The sequence below is a fragment of the Pelobates fuscus genome, chromosome 5 (assembly GCF_036172605.1).
Source record: "Pelobates fuscus isolate aPelFus1 chromosome 5, aPelFus1.pri, whole genome shotgun sequence".
Taxonomy (NCBI): domain Eukaryota; kingdom Metazoa; phylum Chordata; class Amphibia; order Anura; family Pelobatidae; genus Pelobates; species Pelobates fuscus.
This window is the reverse complement of record NC_086321.1, coordinates 64993727-65014086: the sequence shown is the minus strand read 5'-3', so window position 1 is coordinate 65014086 and position 20360 is coordinate 64993727. Positions and strand designations below refer to the sequence as shown.

At 39.1% G+C, this 20360-nt stretch overlaps 1 protein-coding gene across 1 annotated transcript in view; it reads left to right on the top strand.

The window, feature by feature from the left end:
* ALPK2 (alpha kinase 2) overlaps positions 1 to 7972 on the top strand; it is a 60824-nt gene extending 52852 nt beyond the window's left edge. The window contains exons 8-10 of the mRNA XM_063453949.1: positions 2943 to 3160; positions 6985 to 7033; positions 7749 to 7972. Coding sequence (XP_063310019.1) covers positions 2943 to 3160; positions 6985 to 7033; positions 7749 to 7962 — 481 coding nt within the window. The 3' untranslated portion in view covers positions 7963 to 7972. The remainder of the gene's footprint in view (positions 1 to 2942; positions 3161 to 6984; positions 7034 to 7748) is intronic.
* The last annotated feature ends 12388 nt before the right edge of the window (positions 7973 to 20360 follow it).

The following is a 20360-nucleotide window of genomic DNA, read 5'->3' as shown; positions in this document are numbered from 1 at the left end:
GAAATACTGCCGGTGCGTTACAAAGACCAAAAGGCATGACCGTGTATTCATAATGTCCATAACGGGTATTGAACGCTGTCATCCACTCGTGTCCTTGCTGGATTCTCACCAAGTTATATGCCCCTCTGAGATCCAACTTGGTGAAAATTTTAGAGCCCTTTAGGCGATCAAACAGCTCGGTAATCAAGGGGATCGGATAGGCATTTCTGATGGTTATTTTATTCAAACCTCGGTAATCAATGCAAGGTCTTAGGGAACCATCCTTCTTTTTAACAAAAAAAAACCAGCCCCGGCAGGAGAAGAAGATCTCCAAATGAATCCTTTGTCTAGATTCTCCCGAATATATTCCTCTAGAACTGAATTCTCTTTGGTGGATAGAGGATATACATTGCCCCTCGGAGGCATGGTACCAGGTAGTAGATTAATTTTACAATCAAAAGTCCTGTGTGGAGGTAGAGTATCAGCATTCTTTTTGTCGAATACTGCTTTTAAATCCAGGTACAGAGGCGGTATCTGTATATCTGTAGACTGGGTAGAACTACCTGGTGTGTTAATTACACCCAATGGAGAAACCCTCCGTAAACACCTCTCCTGGCAACCCTGGCCCCATGAGAGTATCTCCCCTAACTCCCAATCAATAATAGGGTTATGTCTCTTTAACCATGGGTAACCCAGGACTATGGGAACAGAAGGGGACGAAATAAGCATAAGCGATAAGTTTTCCTCGTGTAAGATACCAACAGTTAAGTTAACGGGTATGGTTTCACGAAAGATAACAGGCTCAAGTAAAGGTCTACCATCTATGGCCTCAACGGCCAAGGGTGTATCCCTTAACTGGGATGGGATAGTGTGTTTAGTAGCAAAGGCCTGGTCGATAAAATTCTCAGCAGCTCCGGAATCTATCAAAGCCATGGTCTTTAGTACTCCCTTCTCCCAAGTTAAAGAAACTGGTAGCAGAAGCCTGTGATCTTTATAATTATGAGTAGAGGACAAAATAGAAACACCCAAGGCCTGTCCTCTAGAGAAACTTAGGTGCGGGCGTTTCCCGAGCGATTAGGGCAATTCAGGCGTAAGTGACCTCTGACTCCACAATACATACACAATCCCTCCCTTCTCCTGTACTGTCTCTCCTCTTCTGAGAGGCGAGTATTGCCTATCTGCATAGGTTCAGGAAACAGTGAGGTAGTGGAATCAGGGCTTTGAAATGCGGGAGCTAATTTAAAGGAAGGTCTAAAGTTCCTCTCTCGAGTGTTCTGTCTCTCTCTTAAACGCTCATCAATACGAGAAATGAACGAAATTAAATCCTCCAAATTTTCAGGAAGCTCTCTAGTAGCAACCTCGTCAAGGATTACATCTGATAGCCCGTTCAAAAATACATCTATATAAGCCTGCTCATTCCACTTAACTTCTGCCGCCAAAGACCTGAACTCTAGTGCATAATCCACAAGTGTTCGGTTCTCTTGTCTCAGGCGCAAAAGTAATCTAGCTGCATTGACCTTTCTACCAGGAGGGTCAAAAGTTCTTCTAAAGGCAGCTACAAAGGCATTATAATTATATACTAACGGGTTATCATTCTCCCATAATGGGTTGGCCCATCTCAGAGCTATCTCAATGAGTAAGGTGATAATAAACCCAACCTTCGCCCTATCTGTAGGATAGGAGCGAGGTTGTAATTCAAAGTGGATACTGATCTGGTTTAAAAAACCACGACACTTCTCAGGTGAACCACCATAACGTACTGGTGGGGTAATACGGGAGGAGGCACCTACAGTGGCTACCTCTAGGCCTGAACTCACAGGGAAAACAGAAGTAGTACGCGTCTCCTCTGGTGGGTTATCAGCACGAGACAATAACGCCTGTAGTGCTAGGGCCATCTGATCCATTCTGTGTTCCATGGCTTCAAACCTAGGATCGGAAGGACCAAGCTGACTGTTTGTACTTGCAGGATCCATTGGCCCTGTCGTAATGTCAGGATCGGGACAGGGATCCAACTTGCAGAGTACAGACAGTAGAAAGTATAGAATGGCCGGACTAACGTACGGAGAGAGAGAGAATGGTCAAAGACAAGCCGAGGTCGAGGGAACGAGAAGACAGGTAAGCGAGGAACAAGCCGAGTCAAAGGGTAACAGAGAAAAGCAGAGTAATACAAACAAGCCGGGTCGGAACCAAAAGGATAACTGGAATACAAGAGCGCTGAGTGACTAGACAGGCTAGAACCACGACAGGGCAATGAGCAAATGGAAGAAGCACTGTTAAATACCCTGGCTCAGGAGAGTAGACACGCCTCCGACGAGTCCTGATTAGTTTCCAGACAATTGAGTGACAGGTCGGTCCGGGTTGGCGTCATGACGTCGACTGCTGGGCGTCGTGTTACAAAAGGAAGTGGATCCCTCGCGGCCGGCGTGTAAATGACCGGGAGGACCGCGAGGGACGGAGGAAACAACCCTTCTGGACGGATAAACTTCTAAGTCTCTACCTCTCTCAGAGGTAGAGACTTCAGGTACCCTGACAGGTGTATCTTATGTTTTATATTGTCAGGCAGGTCCCCTGATCAGGATCTGAGCGGATGGTAAGTGTTTGGGCTGGATGGAGGACCCTCAAAGCCCTCTTTTTGTAGGACAGCATAGCACATCCTAACTTTCAGATGGGGTTAATCTACACTCAGACAAATGTATTCAATTAATCAGATTCCACAGGTAAATCCTGGACCGATTTGGTCAGGCTTAGATTAAAAGGAGTTTTATTAGTTCATACCAGCTGAAAATAACAATCTGCACAAGTCTAACAATTACCTGTTTAATAATTAACCTGATTAGATTAGAAACCAGCCTACATTTTGTGAGTATTCAAAAGTTCTAACAATCAGTCTGAATTTCACATGGAATCAGTTTGAACATACAGATATTTTTCCCTTTTAACTTGATTTCAATTTTACTCCACAGGATAATTCCTATATTTCTCATTCATCGACCAGCAAACAATATCCCGTATGCAACAGTTGAAGAAGAGCTTATTGGAGATTTTGTGAAATATTCTGTTAGGGACGGGAAGGAAATCAATGTCTTGAGAAGAGATTCCGAAGCCGGGCAGAAATGTTGTACTTTCCAGCACTGGGTATATGAGAAGACAAATGGCAACTTGCTGGTCACTGATATGCAAGGTAATTGTTAATGCAATGCCGTATACATCCTATGTTTTTAAAGTATTTGATAGTGACCAGGCATAGGCAACCTTTGGCACTCCAGATGTTTTGGACTATTATTATTATTATTATTATTGCCATTTATATAGCGCCAACAGATTCCGTAGCGCTTTACAATATTTTGAGAGGGGGGATGTAACAATAAATAAGACAATTACAAGAAAACTTACAGGAACAACAGGTTGAAGAGAACCCTGCTCAAATGAGCTTACAGTCTATAGGAGGTGGGGTATTAGAAACATTAGGATAGGAAATATCAGGTAGGAGTGAAGCAGAGCTGGAGAAGAGAGCAAAGCACTATCCCATAGGAGAGAGCAAGAGACAGGTATGTAAGGGAGAGATTACTCTGGGAGGCCATATGCTTTCCTGAAGAGATGGGTTTTAAGGCCCTTCTTAAATGATTGAAGACTAGGGGAGAGTCTGATGGCAGTAGGCAAGTTATTCCAAAGGAGAGGAGCCGCCCGTGAGAGGTCCTGCAAGCGCGAGTTGGCCGTACGGGTGCGAGCAGCGGTCAGGAGGTGGTCGCGGGCAGAGCAGAGGGTACGAGGAGGGGCATACCTCTGGATCAGTGAAGAGATATAAGAGGGGCTGGAATTGTTCAGTGCTTTAAATGTATGGGTTAGCACTTTGAATTGACTCCGATAGGATACAGGGAGCCAATGTAAGGACTGGCAGAGGGGCGAGGTGTGAGAGGACCGACTGGATAGGAAAATCAGTCTAGCTGCAGCATTCATTACAGACTGTAGCGGGGCAGTACAGCTTTTGGGGAGCCCAATCAGGAGAGAGTTACAGTAATCCATGCGGGAAATTACTAGAGCATGAACAAGCTCCTTGGTAGCATCTTGCGTAAGAAAGGGGCGGATGCGGGCTATGTTTTTGAGTTGGAACCTACAGGACTTGGCAACAAACTGGATGTGAGACTCAAAGGTGAGACCAGAGTCAAGTATGACGCCAAGACAGCGCGCTTGTAGGGATGGACTTATGTGGATATCACTGACTTGAAGGGAGAGTGAGAGAGGAGGATCAGTATTAGGAGGAGGAAAGACAAGGAGTTCAGTTTTAGAGAGGTTAAGTTTGAGAAAGCGTGACGACATCCAGTCAGAGATGGAAGAGAGGCAAGCAGTGACACGTTGCAGGACGGCCGGGGAGAGGTCCGGTGAGGAGAGGTTTATCTGAGTGTCATCAGCGTACAGGTGGTAGTTGAATCCAAAAGAGGCAATAAGTTTTCCAAGAGAGGCAGTATAAAGAGAAAATAGAAGGGGACCAAGGACAGAGCCTTGGGGAACTCCAACCGAGACAGGGCGAGGGGAGGAGGTATCCTTGGAAAAGGAGACACTAAATGAGCGTTGGGAGAGATAGGAGGAAAACCAAGAGAGGACAGAGTCACAGAGACCGAGTGATTGAAGAGTTTGAAGGAGGAGAGCATGATCAACTGTGTCAAAGGCAGCAGAGAGGTCAAGGAGAATTAATATGGAGTAGTGACCTTTGGATTTAGCAGAGATTAGGTCATTAGTCACTTTGATAAGAGCGGTCTCAGTAGAGTGGAGAGGGCGGAAGCCAGACTGAAGAGGGTCAAGGGTCAAGGGTCAAGGGTCACTACACCTCCCATGATGCTTTGCCAGCATTACGGGTGTAAGAGCATTATGGGGGATGTAGTCCAAAACATCTGGAGTGCCGAAGGTTGCCTATCCATGTCAGATAGTCTATTAAGTCATAGTGCTGCACACGCTCAAATAATCATATCACTGATCAGTCATAATAGAGAGTTTATTATGAGACACACTTCTGGTTGGAGTTGATCTATTATTATTTTTACTTGCTTAGATGGATAATGCATATTAAACATAATCAAAATAAAATGTAAAATAAAAATAATTTTAAAAAAGATACTAGCATTTGAAATTCATACTTCCATAACTGAAAAGACACAGGCGTCTATCAAGTTCATCCTTACTCACATCTGTTTTTCCTGTTGATCCAAAAGAAAGCAAAAAAAAAAGGTTGAAATGCTTCCAATTTTGCAACAAACTAGGAAATATTGCTTTCTTGACCCCAGAACGGTAGTCAGATATTTACTTGGATCTAGAAGCTATTACCTGACAAATGAAAAATGGTATCCTGAATATTAAGTTTTTGCAAGTATGCATCCAATCGGTATAGTTTCTGATAAAACCACCTCTTCAGACAGATAATTCCACATTCTTATTGTTCTTGCTGTAAAAAAAACAAAGCTTTATTTTGATTTAGACTAAATCTCATGCATTTGATAAAGACACAGATTTGCATCTTCTGAAAGGGGTTCTGCTTAGACAAGTAATTTACTGAGCCTTACATAATTCTCGCAAAACATATTTTATGGCAGGGATGAGCATATCCCCTATATCACTGCACAGTAGTGCTTTAGGATGGAGTTTGTTCTAGCTATGGTCTAAGGCCTAAGGCAACCTGTGTAATAATCATGCTGTCTAATCAGCATCTTGATATGCCACACCTGTGAGGTGGATGGATTTTATCGGCAAAGGAGAAGTGCTCACTAACACAGATTTAGACAGATTTGGGAACAATATTTGAGAGAAATATGCCTTTTGTGTACATAGAAAAAGTCTTTGAGTTCAGCTCGTGAAAAATGGGGGCAAAAACTAAAGTGTTGCGTTTATAATTTTGTTCAGTGTAGCTGGTAGTAATTAGCAACCCCTAAAATAGACAGCCAGAAGAAAATCTTTCTGTAGGATAGCAAAGAAACTGTAACCAATTTCATTGTCAGTAGATGGCACTATGGCTTTCCCAAAATAACATCTGGTATATCAAACTGCAAGGCAATGAGCTCTGCTCAGACAACGCTCTCTATGCATACAGACTGAAAATGTCTTATTTGTAGACAAACACCTGGATCCCATCATAAATCAACCTGATGTAAAACCCAGCTCTTTACTGTAGAATTGGCCAGGTATTGAGGTCCCTCTATTTGGTCTAACGATTGCTTCTTCCATTGTAGTTTTTTGTCCCTCCAGTGTTCTGTGCTTCACTCTTCTAGTCCATAAATTGTTTGGATTTCCCATTATGGATACTTGGACAGATTAGCAATCCCCTTGCACGGCGCCTGACTCTGCTGACTTCTTAACCCTGTACCCTAGCAGTTGGATACCCCAACATATCCCTCCTTAGGTGCCCAGCCCCCGGGATAGAAAGGATACTGTGTTATATAGGCTGCTTTATGCAAATACCCATGTCTCTTTCTACCATTTCCATGCCCCCAGTGGTTGCACCTTTTTTGGAGCCCTCTCCACACACAGCTAAAATAGAATATATATACTACTATCACACAGCGAGACTCGCTGGCACCAGACCTATCACGGTACCATCTGCCTGCTATTAGCTTTCACTAGCAGCATTCATTTAATAAATTAGAAAGTCTTTATGTGTGGTGCCAACTAGAATCATTATCAGCCTATCCACATCTATTTATCTGTTAGATAAATGTTTGTGACCCTAAGTGTCCGTTTCACTCCCATTGATTCATAAAGACAGATGATCTTTCCATTTGTCTCATCAACTAACATTCTGGTACCTGATGTGTCACCCTTTTGGGGTTTTTTGTTTCTGTAGCAGATTAACCCTGTCATTCTATAAAAGGTTATATATTTTTAAACCAGTAGCGTTAAAGGATTTTGATAAAGCAGAAACCTGTTGTAGATTCTGGCCATTTGCTATTTGACTTTCACTGTGTGGATGGGCTTTGCAAGAGCTAAACATTCTTATTTTTTTTATTATTTATTCTGCAGGTGTTGGAATGAAGTTAACAGATGTTGGCATAGCAACAATAGCCAAAGGGTAAGAAACCGTGTAATATATTTCTTATCTTCTTTTTCTTCTTTGGAAGTGGAGCAATAGGCTCCTCATAGCTCTGCAATCCATACAGTTAAGGGCATAAAATGGTAAATAGATATATATTTTTAATATTGCTGTCCTCAATGAGATATTGCTATCACTATGTGAAGAGGCAGAACCAAAAAAATAATAATCAGAACTATACATGTGGAAAAGTGAACACTCCGGTGTTATAAAAAAATACATTGTTGATTACGTTGGAGTGTTGTAAAGTGCATTTAAATTAATGCTGTAAAATAAATGGGTTACTTACATTTAATCTAGCGGTGAGAATCTGACCTCATTGCACCATTGCTCTATTCCTGGGAGATTACCATACAGTACAATCATACTGAAAAAGGAAAGAGTTAAACTGTTGCTACAAAGTTGGAAGCATCCAATTGCCTAAAATGTCGTTGTATCCTACTTCATGACGATGATCCTTCGCTTGAAGGATTGAACAGGTGAGGCGGAAACACCTGAACTCAATAATGAATAAGGCCATATAGTCTATCTACAGTCAGCAATGGGTGTTAGAACAAGCCACAGTGTTTTTAATTGAAAAGAATATATAAAACTCTGTATAAATAGGATTGTTTTGTGGTTTTGTTTGTTTACAATAAAGTTTATTTCATGGTTTTAATATGTATATATGCACTTGTGTTTTTCTCCAAATCAGATACAAGGGGTTCAAAGGAAACTGCTCTGGATCTTTTATTGATCAGTTTAAAGCCTTGCATCTGTGCAACAAGTATTGTGAAATCCTGGGTTTATGCTCCCTAAAAGTGAGCCAAAAACAAAAGAAGCCAGCTCAGGTCAAAGAGAAATCGCAGCCAAACCCACCCAGCTCCAAAAAATCAAAGCATGGTACAAAGGCAAAAACCAAGATGTAGTGTTCAGCTCAACCGTCTAATCCTTGAGACTTTGCATTTCTTGCATAATCCACATCTACAATCTGATCCTTGATATCTGTGCACTTCCCGAGTTACAGTCAATTATATTTGTGGTACATGTAGCATTATGTTAAGTAATAATTACTGTTAAGCTCTGAGAAAAGAATAAAATAGTATTTGTAGGCGGCATGGTACTTGTAATAAACATAAGTAACAGAGGTTAACAAGGAATATGTGTCCATCAGGTTATTACAGTTGACTATACCATTTTTTTATTGCTGGTCAAAGTCAGAAAAACAATTAATTTTTTTAATTCAAAGTATGTCAATGAGATTTTTCCTTGGATCAACATTCAACCTGCATTGACATTTTAACTGGAGAAATAACTGCTGTGCCTAAAAAATCCACAAGCGTTTTCCTAAAGATATCAACTTTATATGACAACAGTCTTTCAAGGCCGTGCAACGCATGCCAAATACTGTACTCGAACTGTAAAGAGGCATTTCTACGGCAGAAGCAAAATTGCTTTATTCAAACGTCACAAGCCTTCTATAGAAGAGACAAATATTGTGTTAAGTTAATGTTTAACTGATATGACAAAAAAAAAAATCATCTTTTAAATTGTGTTATTGTTGATACTTCTAGCTAATGTAGCCGTGTTTAATTATTTTCAATCTCTTGGTATATCCATCAATTTATTACTTCAAAAAGTAGCTAATGTGATAACACTAACAGGGTTATTTACTTAAGTGAGAATTCAGGGTAGAGATCAAGTGAATTTCAAATTAAAGTCCAGAGTAGCCAAACTGAAAGCATAGCTGAGTTAGAAAATGTTTATCTTCAGTTTGGATTCTTACTAGTGATTAACCCTGTAATTTTTGTTGATGTAGGAAAGCAGCGCCTTCAGTAATGTCCTCAAATCCAATTGATTACAGGGTGATATGAAATGATAAGAAAAGAAAAAAAAATAAATCTAGTGCAGTATTTTCATTGCTGGTGATATTAGTTGAAAAGAAAGAAATACACTTACAGTGTCCTTACAATTACAATTGTACAGTTGCAAGTTTATTTCTTTCTTTTCATCTAATATCACATGCATTGAAAATACTGCACTAGATTTCATTTCATTGTCTTCTTATCATTTCATATCACCCTATTCTCAATTGGATTTGAGGACATTACTGAAGGCGCTGCTTCTCTACATCACCTTTTCACATTTATCTACAGCCAGGAGGAAGAGACTCTGGTTTGGGAAGTCCTAGCAGCCATTGCAAAAGCGCTAGAAATCCAATTTCTTCTATCCATGTAACCCTGTAAATTACCCTGTCTCTGTATTACAAATAAACTACAGATCTCCCTGGGTAACACCATATAGGAGATGATACTGTTTCTAATGAAAGAAATCCTTAGATTTCATTAAAGGATCACAAGAGGGTCAGGAACACAAACATGTATTCCTGACCCTATAGTGAAAACCCACCATTTAGGTGGCTTGACCTCCCCTTAGCCCCCTCAGAATGGGTTAAAACTTACCTTATTTTCAGCTCTCCACGGGTATGGCTGTGCTGACCCCGCCCCCTTGGTGACATCATCAAAATGCAGATTTTGGGAAAGCATTGGATTGGCTAAAATCTGCAAGGGGACAGGGCCAAACACCATTTTGGCCAATCAGCACCTCCTCATAGAATCAATGCATCTTTATGAGGAAAATTCAGCGGCCCCATGCAAAGTGTGGGGACGCTGAATGGCAGGACTGCTTACTGGGCAGCCCTGAACCAGGAAGCCCCTCCAGTGGCCATCTGAGGAGAGGCCACTTGGAGTTGTCTATGAAAAGGCAGTGTTTACATGAACATGCCTAAAGGGAGCTATTATACTCACCAGATCAACTACATTAAGCTGTAGTTGTTCTGGTGACTATAATGTCTCTTTAAAATTCCAAATTGATCTCATGCAGTTCTTATAGAGCAGTGTTTCGTAAACCCTGCATTAAGACTGAAAAACTGGGCCCTAACATCATTTTAGGCCTAGACACATCACACAGCTTCTTACCATAGATTTATATTTGATGGTATTTATACACTAGAACAAGTCACTGAGCTTAATTCTCAAAAAAAAAATCACGAATCTAATTTTAAACGAAGAATGATTTGCCAAGCTATTGCCACAAAGGGGAATGTTGCCGTGTTTACTTCCACTTGCATCCTAGGAATTTATGTTTTTATTAACGGTATCACCATTTTAATATCTAAAAACAATAACTGATTTAGACAAGCTGAGTTCATACTGTACGTTTATGTACATGATATCTGCATCTGTATAATATTGTACTAAGAATCATTTTGTATTCATTGATTATTTTTTTCTGGTGTATCCTGTATGCATTGGTTTTGCTCGTCTAACAAATATCTGTAACATAGTAACATAATGGGAAATATTTTCAATATTATATGAGTTCTATTGAGACTTTAATTTGTTAAGATCCTGAGGGGACCATATCCTCTCCCCTGAGTTTGGTACTTAAAAGGATGATATGTTAGATCTGTTATTACATGTTAGATATATTAGATAATTTGTGCGTGTTGTTGCAGAATTTGTTTAAACACTGGATACTCACATTATCATGTATTTATTTATTTAATATTTATTATACAATGTTCTTATTTTACCAAAAGTGGTTGTTTAAAAATGCCAGAAAACCTTCCCAATGAACTGGGATACTGAACATGTGGTATTACAATATTATTTAAACCTGGTTATATTAGCGTATGTATTGTAGACATAGCTGCCAATACTATTTGCACCTAAAGCAATACAAAAAGCAATATTTATTATAATAATGTTGTTTTAATGCTATTTTGTTGGTTTAAAAACTCTATAAAGTAAATAAATAGATTATATAATTAGTCCCACACATTTAAATAAATGTTAAATTGGTTTAATCTATATTGTGCTAATTAAAAGGATACTATAGGCATCAAAACAACTTTAGCTAACAATGTAGTTTTGATGTATAGATCATGCCCCTGCAATTTTACTGCTCAATTCTCTATCATTCAGGACTTAAATCACGTTTGTTCCTGTTTATGCACTTACACAGTTAAAGATGGTTTAATTTACAATCAGATGTTAACTTGCTTTATAAGTTTGTATCTCCTGCTCTATAAATTGAATTTTAATCATACACGAGACTCCTGTAGGGTCTAGGCTCTATTAACAGAGCAGGAGATTGGAAATTCTAGATTAAACATATCTAGATAAAGTGATTTAACTCCTAAATGGCAGATAATTGAGCAGTAAGAATTCAAGAGCATGATCTACACCAACATTGTTTTTTTTAATCAAAAGTTAAGTCCCTTCAGTTATTTGCAAATGTAAAGGTTTAGGGGATACATCACGATTGGGTCCTCCTAGCTTTGTCATAGGGAATTGATGGGGCATCTGCAAGTGTAGCTACTCCATGCCTAAATGATACACATAGCATGCCAAAATTCCTAGCATGTCAAAAGAACAATAGAGGCACCTAGACAACTCAAGAAAATAGTCTGACTGCCATGCCCCCTTTCTTTTATCAATGCAGTGTAAAATATTGTTGTTCTGCAGGAATAACAATATTTAAATTGCAGGATTTAAATTCCTCTGGTGGCTGTCACTCTGATAGTCACTAGAGGCACTTCCAATGATATAGCTGAGTAAAACTCAATTCTCTATTTCAATCATATGGTCTCATAGAGATGTCTTGCCACATTTGTGCTCTGGCCTCCCAATGGTTTGTTATGGGAAAGCATTGGATTAGCTGAGATCATTAAGACTGATGATCTCAGCCACGGAGGCGGGGTCAGCTGCAGAGAACAGTCACAGTGTGGGAGAAAAGCTGAGTAAATTTAAATGTTGCTCTTTATGGGCATTAATGGTCTCAGTGCCTAAGACATTATACACATTATACACATTAGTATTCCTAACTCTATAGTGTTTGTTTACAGGTGTGTGTATGTGTTTGTGTTGTTTACTTCTAAATTTATTTCTATCAGTTTGTTTAGTACAATGTATAGATAAGTCATATCTGTCTGAAGAGATACATACATACATACATACATACGGGGTGGGCCAAAATTCAGAGTAGTGTTTTATGACTCAATAACTTTGTTTATTAATGATTCAATGTCAATGATATTGCATATAATGAATACTTAACATATGGAGATTTGTTTGGCTATGTATGGAAGATTACATCTTTTAAATTACATCCATTTGACACCTTGCAAAGTTGGGCTCTTTCGATTGCATTGTTCATAATTGTTAGTTAATATTTGAGGCTCTTGCACTCGAATTTCTGCACGGATATTCTCCTTGAGCTGCTCAAGTGTACGCGGTTTGTTCACATACATCCACTCCTTCAGGTATCCCCACAGGAAATAATCCGGAGCTGAAAGGTTGGTCGAACAGGGCAGCCAGTTGATCTGGGAATTTCTTAAATTATCCACAATTATCTCAAGATCCATTGTGGCCCTGGCTGCATGGGGAGTTGCCCCATCCTGTTGAAATATTATCACATTTTAGGATCATTTTCCAATACAAGATGTAAAAATCTTTCAAACATATCACGCTATATAATTAATTTTTTTTACATTTATTTTTACTGGTTCCTTCATGAAATTACCCATGATGAATCTCGTTATATAATGCAGCTGCAACAAAAAAAATAACTAGTTACAAAGCTATTTACCTGTCAAATCCTACTCTGAATTTTGTTTTTTTGTGTCTGTCTGTCTGTCTGTCTCTCTCTCTCTCTCTATATATATATATATATATAAAATACAAATTCATGATATTATAGTTGAAATCAAAGCTTTTATAGGAGAGAAGCATACCATGATTTTGTGCACTCAACGAGTCAATTGATTTGACAACAATTGATTTTAGAAAACAGCCAAAATATATAATTCAAGAGAAGCACATTTAGCTGGATTTATGCTCCAGAGGTAAGTACATTTTATTTACATAATCCTAAATGGCATCAATGTTTCTGTCCACGCAGGGACTTTTACTGATGAAAGGAGGAGGAGAGGACTAAATTGTTGACACAGTTATGTAAATAAAAATTACTTGCCTCTAAAACATACATTGCCTTTAGAGTGTTCCCCTCTTGGATTATATATATATATAGTCTAATGCAATGTATGATTATATACTGTAACTAAACCCTCATTGTTTTAGCCTAGGTTAGGTGTTTTAGAAAAAAACAAAACTATTACATTCTACGAGCTTTGAATTTGCTGTATAGTGAATGAGTGAGTGCACTGGATCTTGTATGTTATATATCTTACTAGACATTAGTCAATAATTACCTCTGGAATAGACACAAACGTGTACAGAAATGCCAACCACCATGCGAAATTCCCTATGAAAGAAGTAAACCCAAATAAAGTCACGTACCACTATCATGTTGTTACATTATTAAGACAGTAGATATTGCCTTTTATGTTTTACTAGCTGACTTTACAATGCCTTACGTTATTTTTAACTTAGAAGTAACTATGATATATTTTTGTTTGCTGGTTGTGGCTAATTTATTAGGTTGTACATATATTTATCCCGAACTGCAAATGAAGGAAACAAGAAACACATTTTAGACTGACAGTGTTCAGCCAATAACAGATGGCAATGATATGCATCTATCATTTTATTGGTAAAAAATTAAATTAAAACGAGACACACCCATTTCCCGTTCTTGAGAAAACATTAACATGGCATGTTGTGTTTTACATCTGTTATAAATAATAATAAAATAAAAACGTCTTTGCACTTTATATTGAGTTCTGGAAATGTTTACTTATTTACTATATATTTCTGGTAGCTGAGAAATGTATTTTCATGTAAGAGTAAAAGATAGTTTGGTCATTGTTTGCCTGTAAGCTAGCCTATTTTTTTCTGTTTCCTTTAATAAATATATCTGAAACTAATAAATATACTACATGTTTGAAAAGTTTACAAGTCATCTTTGTGATATATATCTTATAAATTAAAACTTTTTTGATCCCTGCCTTGTGTATTCTGCATATTTGTATGTGCATGTGTGATAAAAGGAGGTGCAGATACACATATACACACTGACCGCATATAGATACACACAATGAGAACATACAGATACACACTGACACACATGCCGATACAAAGATACACACACTGACTACAAATAGATACACTGATACACGCAATGAGAACATACAGAAACAAACTAACACACATACAGATACACAGACAGACACAAACAATGATACACAGATACACAATCTGACACACATACACACACATACAGATGCCATCACTGACACACATGCAGATACAGACAAACAGATACAAACAATGACACGCAGATACACACCCTGACACATGCTAATACACAGATACACACTGACTGCATATAGATACACACATACATACAATGCATACAGATACACACACGCAGATACAAAGATACATACACTGACTACATATAGATACACACAAACAGACACACAAATACACAACCTGACACACATGCAGATACCCACTGACTCGATATAGATACACACTCACACACACACACACAAAGAGAACATACATATACACACAGTCTACATATAGATACACTGACACACATAGACACACAAACAGATACACAACCTGATACACAGATACAACCAATGACTACATATAGATACACCAACACACACTGACACACATGCAGATACACAGATACAAACACTGACACACATACACACACTGACTATATACAGATACTCACACACACAGACACACTGACACACATACACACAGACAGACATACTGAAACACATACACACAGACATAGTGAACAACACAGACACTGACAGACTCACACACACAGACATACTGACAGACATACTGGCACACATACACACAGACAGACATACTGGCGCACACACACACAGTGACATACTGACACACTGACAGACATTCTGGCACACATACACATAGACAGACAGACATACTGAAACACACAGACACAGACATATTGACACACACAGCCAGCCAGACATGCTGACACACATACATACATACTGACACACACACACACACACACACTCAAACACTCATGCAAAATTTGATAACTACCCTCCAGTTTCTTACTTTTTCCTGGAGGGTGGCTTCCCTGGGGTCCAGTGGGCTGGCTGGGGTGGGTGGGAGTTAAGCTCTCGCTCTCTCCCGGCCTGGCCCCCTCGGGAACAGCTGGTCCTCCTTCATCCTGCGCGGCTCCTGTTCCTGTGGGAGGAAGTGATGGGCGGCTCTCACTTCCTCCCAGCCGGCTGCCGAAAAGCAAGGGGCCTGGTCGCGCCCTTAAAGCGCCAGGGCGCCAGACCGTGCCCCTGATGACACCCATAGTGTGCGGACCCGCTGTCCACAACAATTTATTTTGGGATCAGCGATCCCAAAAGACATTGTTGCGGGCAGAGGGCAAACGGGGCAGCTGCCTTGTGCCCCCCCAGCAGTGACAGGGCCCGGGGCAGCTGACCCTTTTGTCCCGCATTAAAGACGGCCCTACATATCACGAAACGCAAAGAGAGTTGAGCCTTCTGCAGAGTTTTGCAACTATATCTTCTAGAAACAGTCAACATTTACAAAATCCCTACACTCCAACCTAAATGTAACTGCAATACTTGTTAAACTTGAATTGAGCAGTGTTGTCCTTGTTTAAACTGTTCCAGGACATATCGGGTAACAATAGAACGCCTTGTGTATTCATTGTATAAACATTTAACAATAAATAAAAATGCTGCCTTTTTACTTTTTATTTTTGGAAAAAAGAGAACTATAGCTGGTATCTATTTTAGCCATAATCACAAAGAAATCTGTACAGCTTGCATTTTATGAATTACATACTTATCATTGAAAAAAATGCTCAGTCATGCCGAGTGTCTAAACCATCTGTGCTTTCTGTAAGAACAGATATAACAAAAAAATGCATGTAATCACACTAGAAAAAAAAAGCACAATGTTACAGGACCCATATAAATTATTTAAAGGGATACCCTCAGCACCAAAGCAACATTAGCTTGATGAAACAGTTTTGGTGTATAGATCATTTCCCTGCAGTCTCACTGCTTAATTCTCTGCCATTTAGGCATTAAATCACTTGCTTTCTCATAATGGAGCCCTAACCACACATTACCTGGTTTTATTTTCAATCAGATCTTACAGCACAGTGTGTTTACTTTAGAAGTTCGTACTCCTGTTCTGTTAATAGAACTTTTAATCACACACATAAGCACTGTAGCGGGTGCTAGCCAGTTATTAACATAGCAGAATATATATAAGGAATATCGTTGTGCAATGAGATAAGTTAAACTTGTCGACTCTTTTTTTCAGGAACTTTGTAGGGAGGCTGTGTGAGTCTCAGCCTGGGGAGGTGTGCCTAGGGCTGCATAAACAAAGTGACTTAACTACTAAATGGCAAAGAATTTAGAAGTGAGAGTGCAGGGCATGATCTATACACCAAGACCACAGCGTTAGGACATTTCAGTATGTCCTAAGTATAATGGGCTTTAATGGACTTCGGGCGTACTGACACATCCTGCAGTTTTGGTGTGATTAAGGTTAAATCAATGTTCACACCAGGGTCCTAAGAGATATCCTATCAGCTAGAACTATTTTAGGGGATCCAGACAGCTCTGCAAGTAGCTCTTCAAATGCTTATAAAGAGATTGCAGTGTGACAAGGGTTAACTCACCGCTCACACCAGGAGACCCAAGTTTTAATGGATACCCGGGGCTGTCCTCTGTCCATTTTGTCGATTTTAGTGGCCCCAAACGGACCAATGAGCTCTAAGAAGCACTGCGAGTCAGTGCTTAGAGTACTTTAAATCCATTCATAAAATTGCTGCTGAGCGATCGCTGCTTCAGGGATACCCCCACGGTCTGATTAGGCTCTCACAGGGTCTCCCTGCGTATTCCAACCCAATTGTGATCAGTGCTGTGCATTGCCGGCTGTCAAGCACCAATCAAAGAATTATCACCTGGGAAGCCGGCTCCATTCATAATTACATATAATTTAATGAAAACAGCTGGTAGATGGCAGTCACAGATCACTATCTACCATTTTGACTAGCTACCCATGTATATCAGAATAGAGATTAGCAGAATATTTCCTTAGGGTTAGGAATAGTGGTGGGGTTAGGGTTAGATTTAAGGGTAAGAGTAGAGTAGTATTAGAGTTAGTGTTATGAACAGTTTTAGCTGTAATGTTAGAGTTAGGTGAAAGGAAAACTATAGTGTCAGGAATACAAAAGTGTATTCCAGACATTAAAGTTCTAAAAGAACAGTTTAGCCCCCTGGCACTCCTTACTTCTGGTTAAAAAGGGGGATTTTAATCATCTTTTTCCAGTGGTGCACGACTGACCTTGCTCCCACTCTACCCCATTTGGTTGAGATCATCAAACGTGATAATCTCAGCCAATCCAATGCTTTCCCATAGGAAAGCATTGTGAGACTATGTGCAAGCGCGGCAAAATACCACACTGCACCAATCAGCTTCTCCTCATAGAGATGGGTTGAATCAATGCATCTGTATGTGGTGCATTCAGCATCTCCATGCAGAGCATAAAGACGCTGGCCGTCAATGCTGCATGTCTGAGTGACTGCCAGTAGAGATGTCCCTCGACAGTAATGTAAATATTGTCTTTTCTCTGAACAAGCAGTGCTGATAAAGGATAAAGGAAGCTATATATTTTTCTTTAGTTGAACTGGATGTATAAAAATTATTATATGCAATATTGTGAAAAAATGCATTTGTTGAATTTTTTCAATGGTTAACATTTTATTCACACTTAATGTTTGTATATATGTATGTAGGATATTAAATTAAAGTCATTTTGGTCCTTTAACCCCATAAGGACACATGACATGTGTGACATGTCATGATTCCCTTTTATAAATAGAGTAAGGAGCACAACCATAAATCTTTATATATATGAAAAAAATCTTTATTAAATGGGTATATACTATAAGAATGTATCTTTAAATATTCTCAATAAGAATACAAAGTCATGTTATTGTAAAGTATCTAACAGAAAAAAAAAATTCTGGACATATATAAACACGCAATGCGTGATATGTAAATGAAAGAAATATCATGCAAACAGACCACTGTAATACTAGTATAAACAAAACCCAAAGAATAAACAAAATGCAAAAAACCATACCAAGTTCAGTGAGAAGCAGGGACAGAGTCAATCAAAAAAACCCAAACGTTTCGGCTAAGAAGCCTTTATCAAGGGAGCATGATTCCCTTTTATTCCAGAAGTTTGGTCCTTAAAGGGTTAAAAAATTAGCATATAATATGTATGGGGGCACTTAAAAAGAAAAGCTTAAATTATGGTAGATCAAATACGTAGGGTAAATTCAAGGTTTTGTTTTGGTTCTGAACTTGCACAATTGCCTCTGTCCTGAAATTGTAGCGAATCTCTGGTTCTCACAAGAACATTTCTCCACTGGATCCGTGGTAACTAGAACTCAGGAAGTGAATGAATAGCTCTCCACCTCCCCAGTAACTGGACAACACACACTTCTGGGAGTACAACTGACTTTATTGAGCCACTCGGCTTTTTATGCACAGACCCCCAGCATGGATTTCCATTCAACATTACACTAACCCCTCCCAGGCATCCCTGTGTCTGGGAGATAATTGAGTCAAAAACTGGTAACTCAATTATCTCTCAGTTACAGGGAACCATACATAAAATATAAAAAAAAACACTCTGAAAATACAGTCAAACTACACAGGAACTTCTCAAGTCTTATATCCCCAAATAGCTGGGATCTGAGTGCCCAAGTTGTACCATAGTGCTCAAATTAATTTGGTAGAACGGAATTGCCATTCGGGTAAAGTTCTGACCAGCCGGCCACGAGGTGATAGCCCAAAACTGTTCCGGAGAAAAAAAGGCAATGGCTGGTCAACTTTTGAGAGTTTCTGTGCGAACACCAACGAATGCTCCCCCAGTCAGTAGTTTCATTCTCCTGAACGGTGTTCTCCTAACTTGTCTGGGAGCAGAACAGGCAGCCGTACAGTTATTCACAGAGTTTACGGTATAGCATAGCCCAAAAGAGTTCCACACATTCGACGACCATGTACTGCTGCCTGCATTCGGTAGACACCCAGGGAAAGCACTTAAGCTAATAACGCTTTTGAAGTTAAAAAGCCAAGGGGTGGTCAGTGTTCGGGGGGTATAAAAGGGGAACACTCATCTTTATTCAGAATACGAACAAGGGGGGTACGGACAACCGAAGAGAGAGGGAGCAAGTCTGGTTACATTAGTTAAAGTTGTTTTTGTGTCTAGAGTGTTTAGAGTGTCTATTTTACCCTTTATTGATAGAATGGAAAAGGTAATAAGATAATTCTGGGGATAGATACACTGTAGTTAAATAATTAAAGTTAAATCATTCATCCTTCGCAGAAATATTTAGATAATATAACGTATTAAAATGTGTACAGTCTACTGGTAAACTACTATGTCGATTTACAAGCATGATACAGAATAAGCAAAAATCAAATAATGTTTTCAAGAACAGGATTTGACCCATTGTGTTATGAGCAGATAAATAGCAGATTCTCATTTTAGAAGTGCCTGTTTGAAAAACACATCTGTCAAATGTTTATCTACCTACCTACTTCATGTCATTATTACTACAAAAGCAACAGATAGCAGATATTCTTTATATTAAGTTGATTTGTCACGTTGTGTGATATGATCACAGTGAACATATTAAACCGAGATTCTTTCCATCCTGTAAATAAGTGACCTTAAACCTTGCTTATGAGATGTACACACCTCTAGATTGAATCTTTGGAATCTATGCCATGTGCCTGGAACATAATCTGAACTTCAAGAAACGAGTTAAATGCCTTCGCTGTCAGATCTCTACATTTCATGTTTTAGATAATCCCCAAAGATTAAAGATAAAAAGGCTTCATAAAATGTGTGTTTTTTCATTGTATATTGGTTTCATTGATATGTAATTCCATTCTGTAGTCTTTTATAACTGAACATATCTGAATGCTTTGACACACACATATTTTTCATCTTCAATTAGTTGTCACAATGGCTGAGAAATGAAGCCATCAGTCTAATATACCACAGTATATCAGCTCAGGGCTTCCATGAATACTGATAGTACAAAAAGGTAAACATCACTAAATATCAGAGGAAGTTGTCAGTATCACAACAATAAACAAATAGTGCAAAAATATTTTCTTCAACAAAAACTCTTCTTTACCTTAACTGCTTCAAGCTGCAAAATCTCAAAACACTTAAAAAGGTTAGCTTTAAATTATCATGAATATTGGAGAAATTTCAAATGACAAGACCAGGGCCGACCATCAGGGGG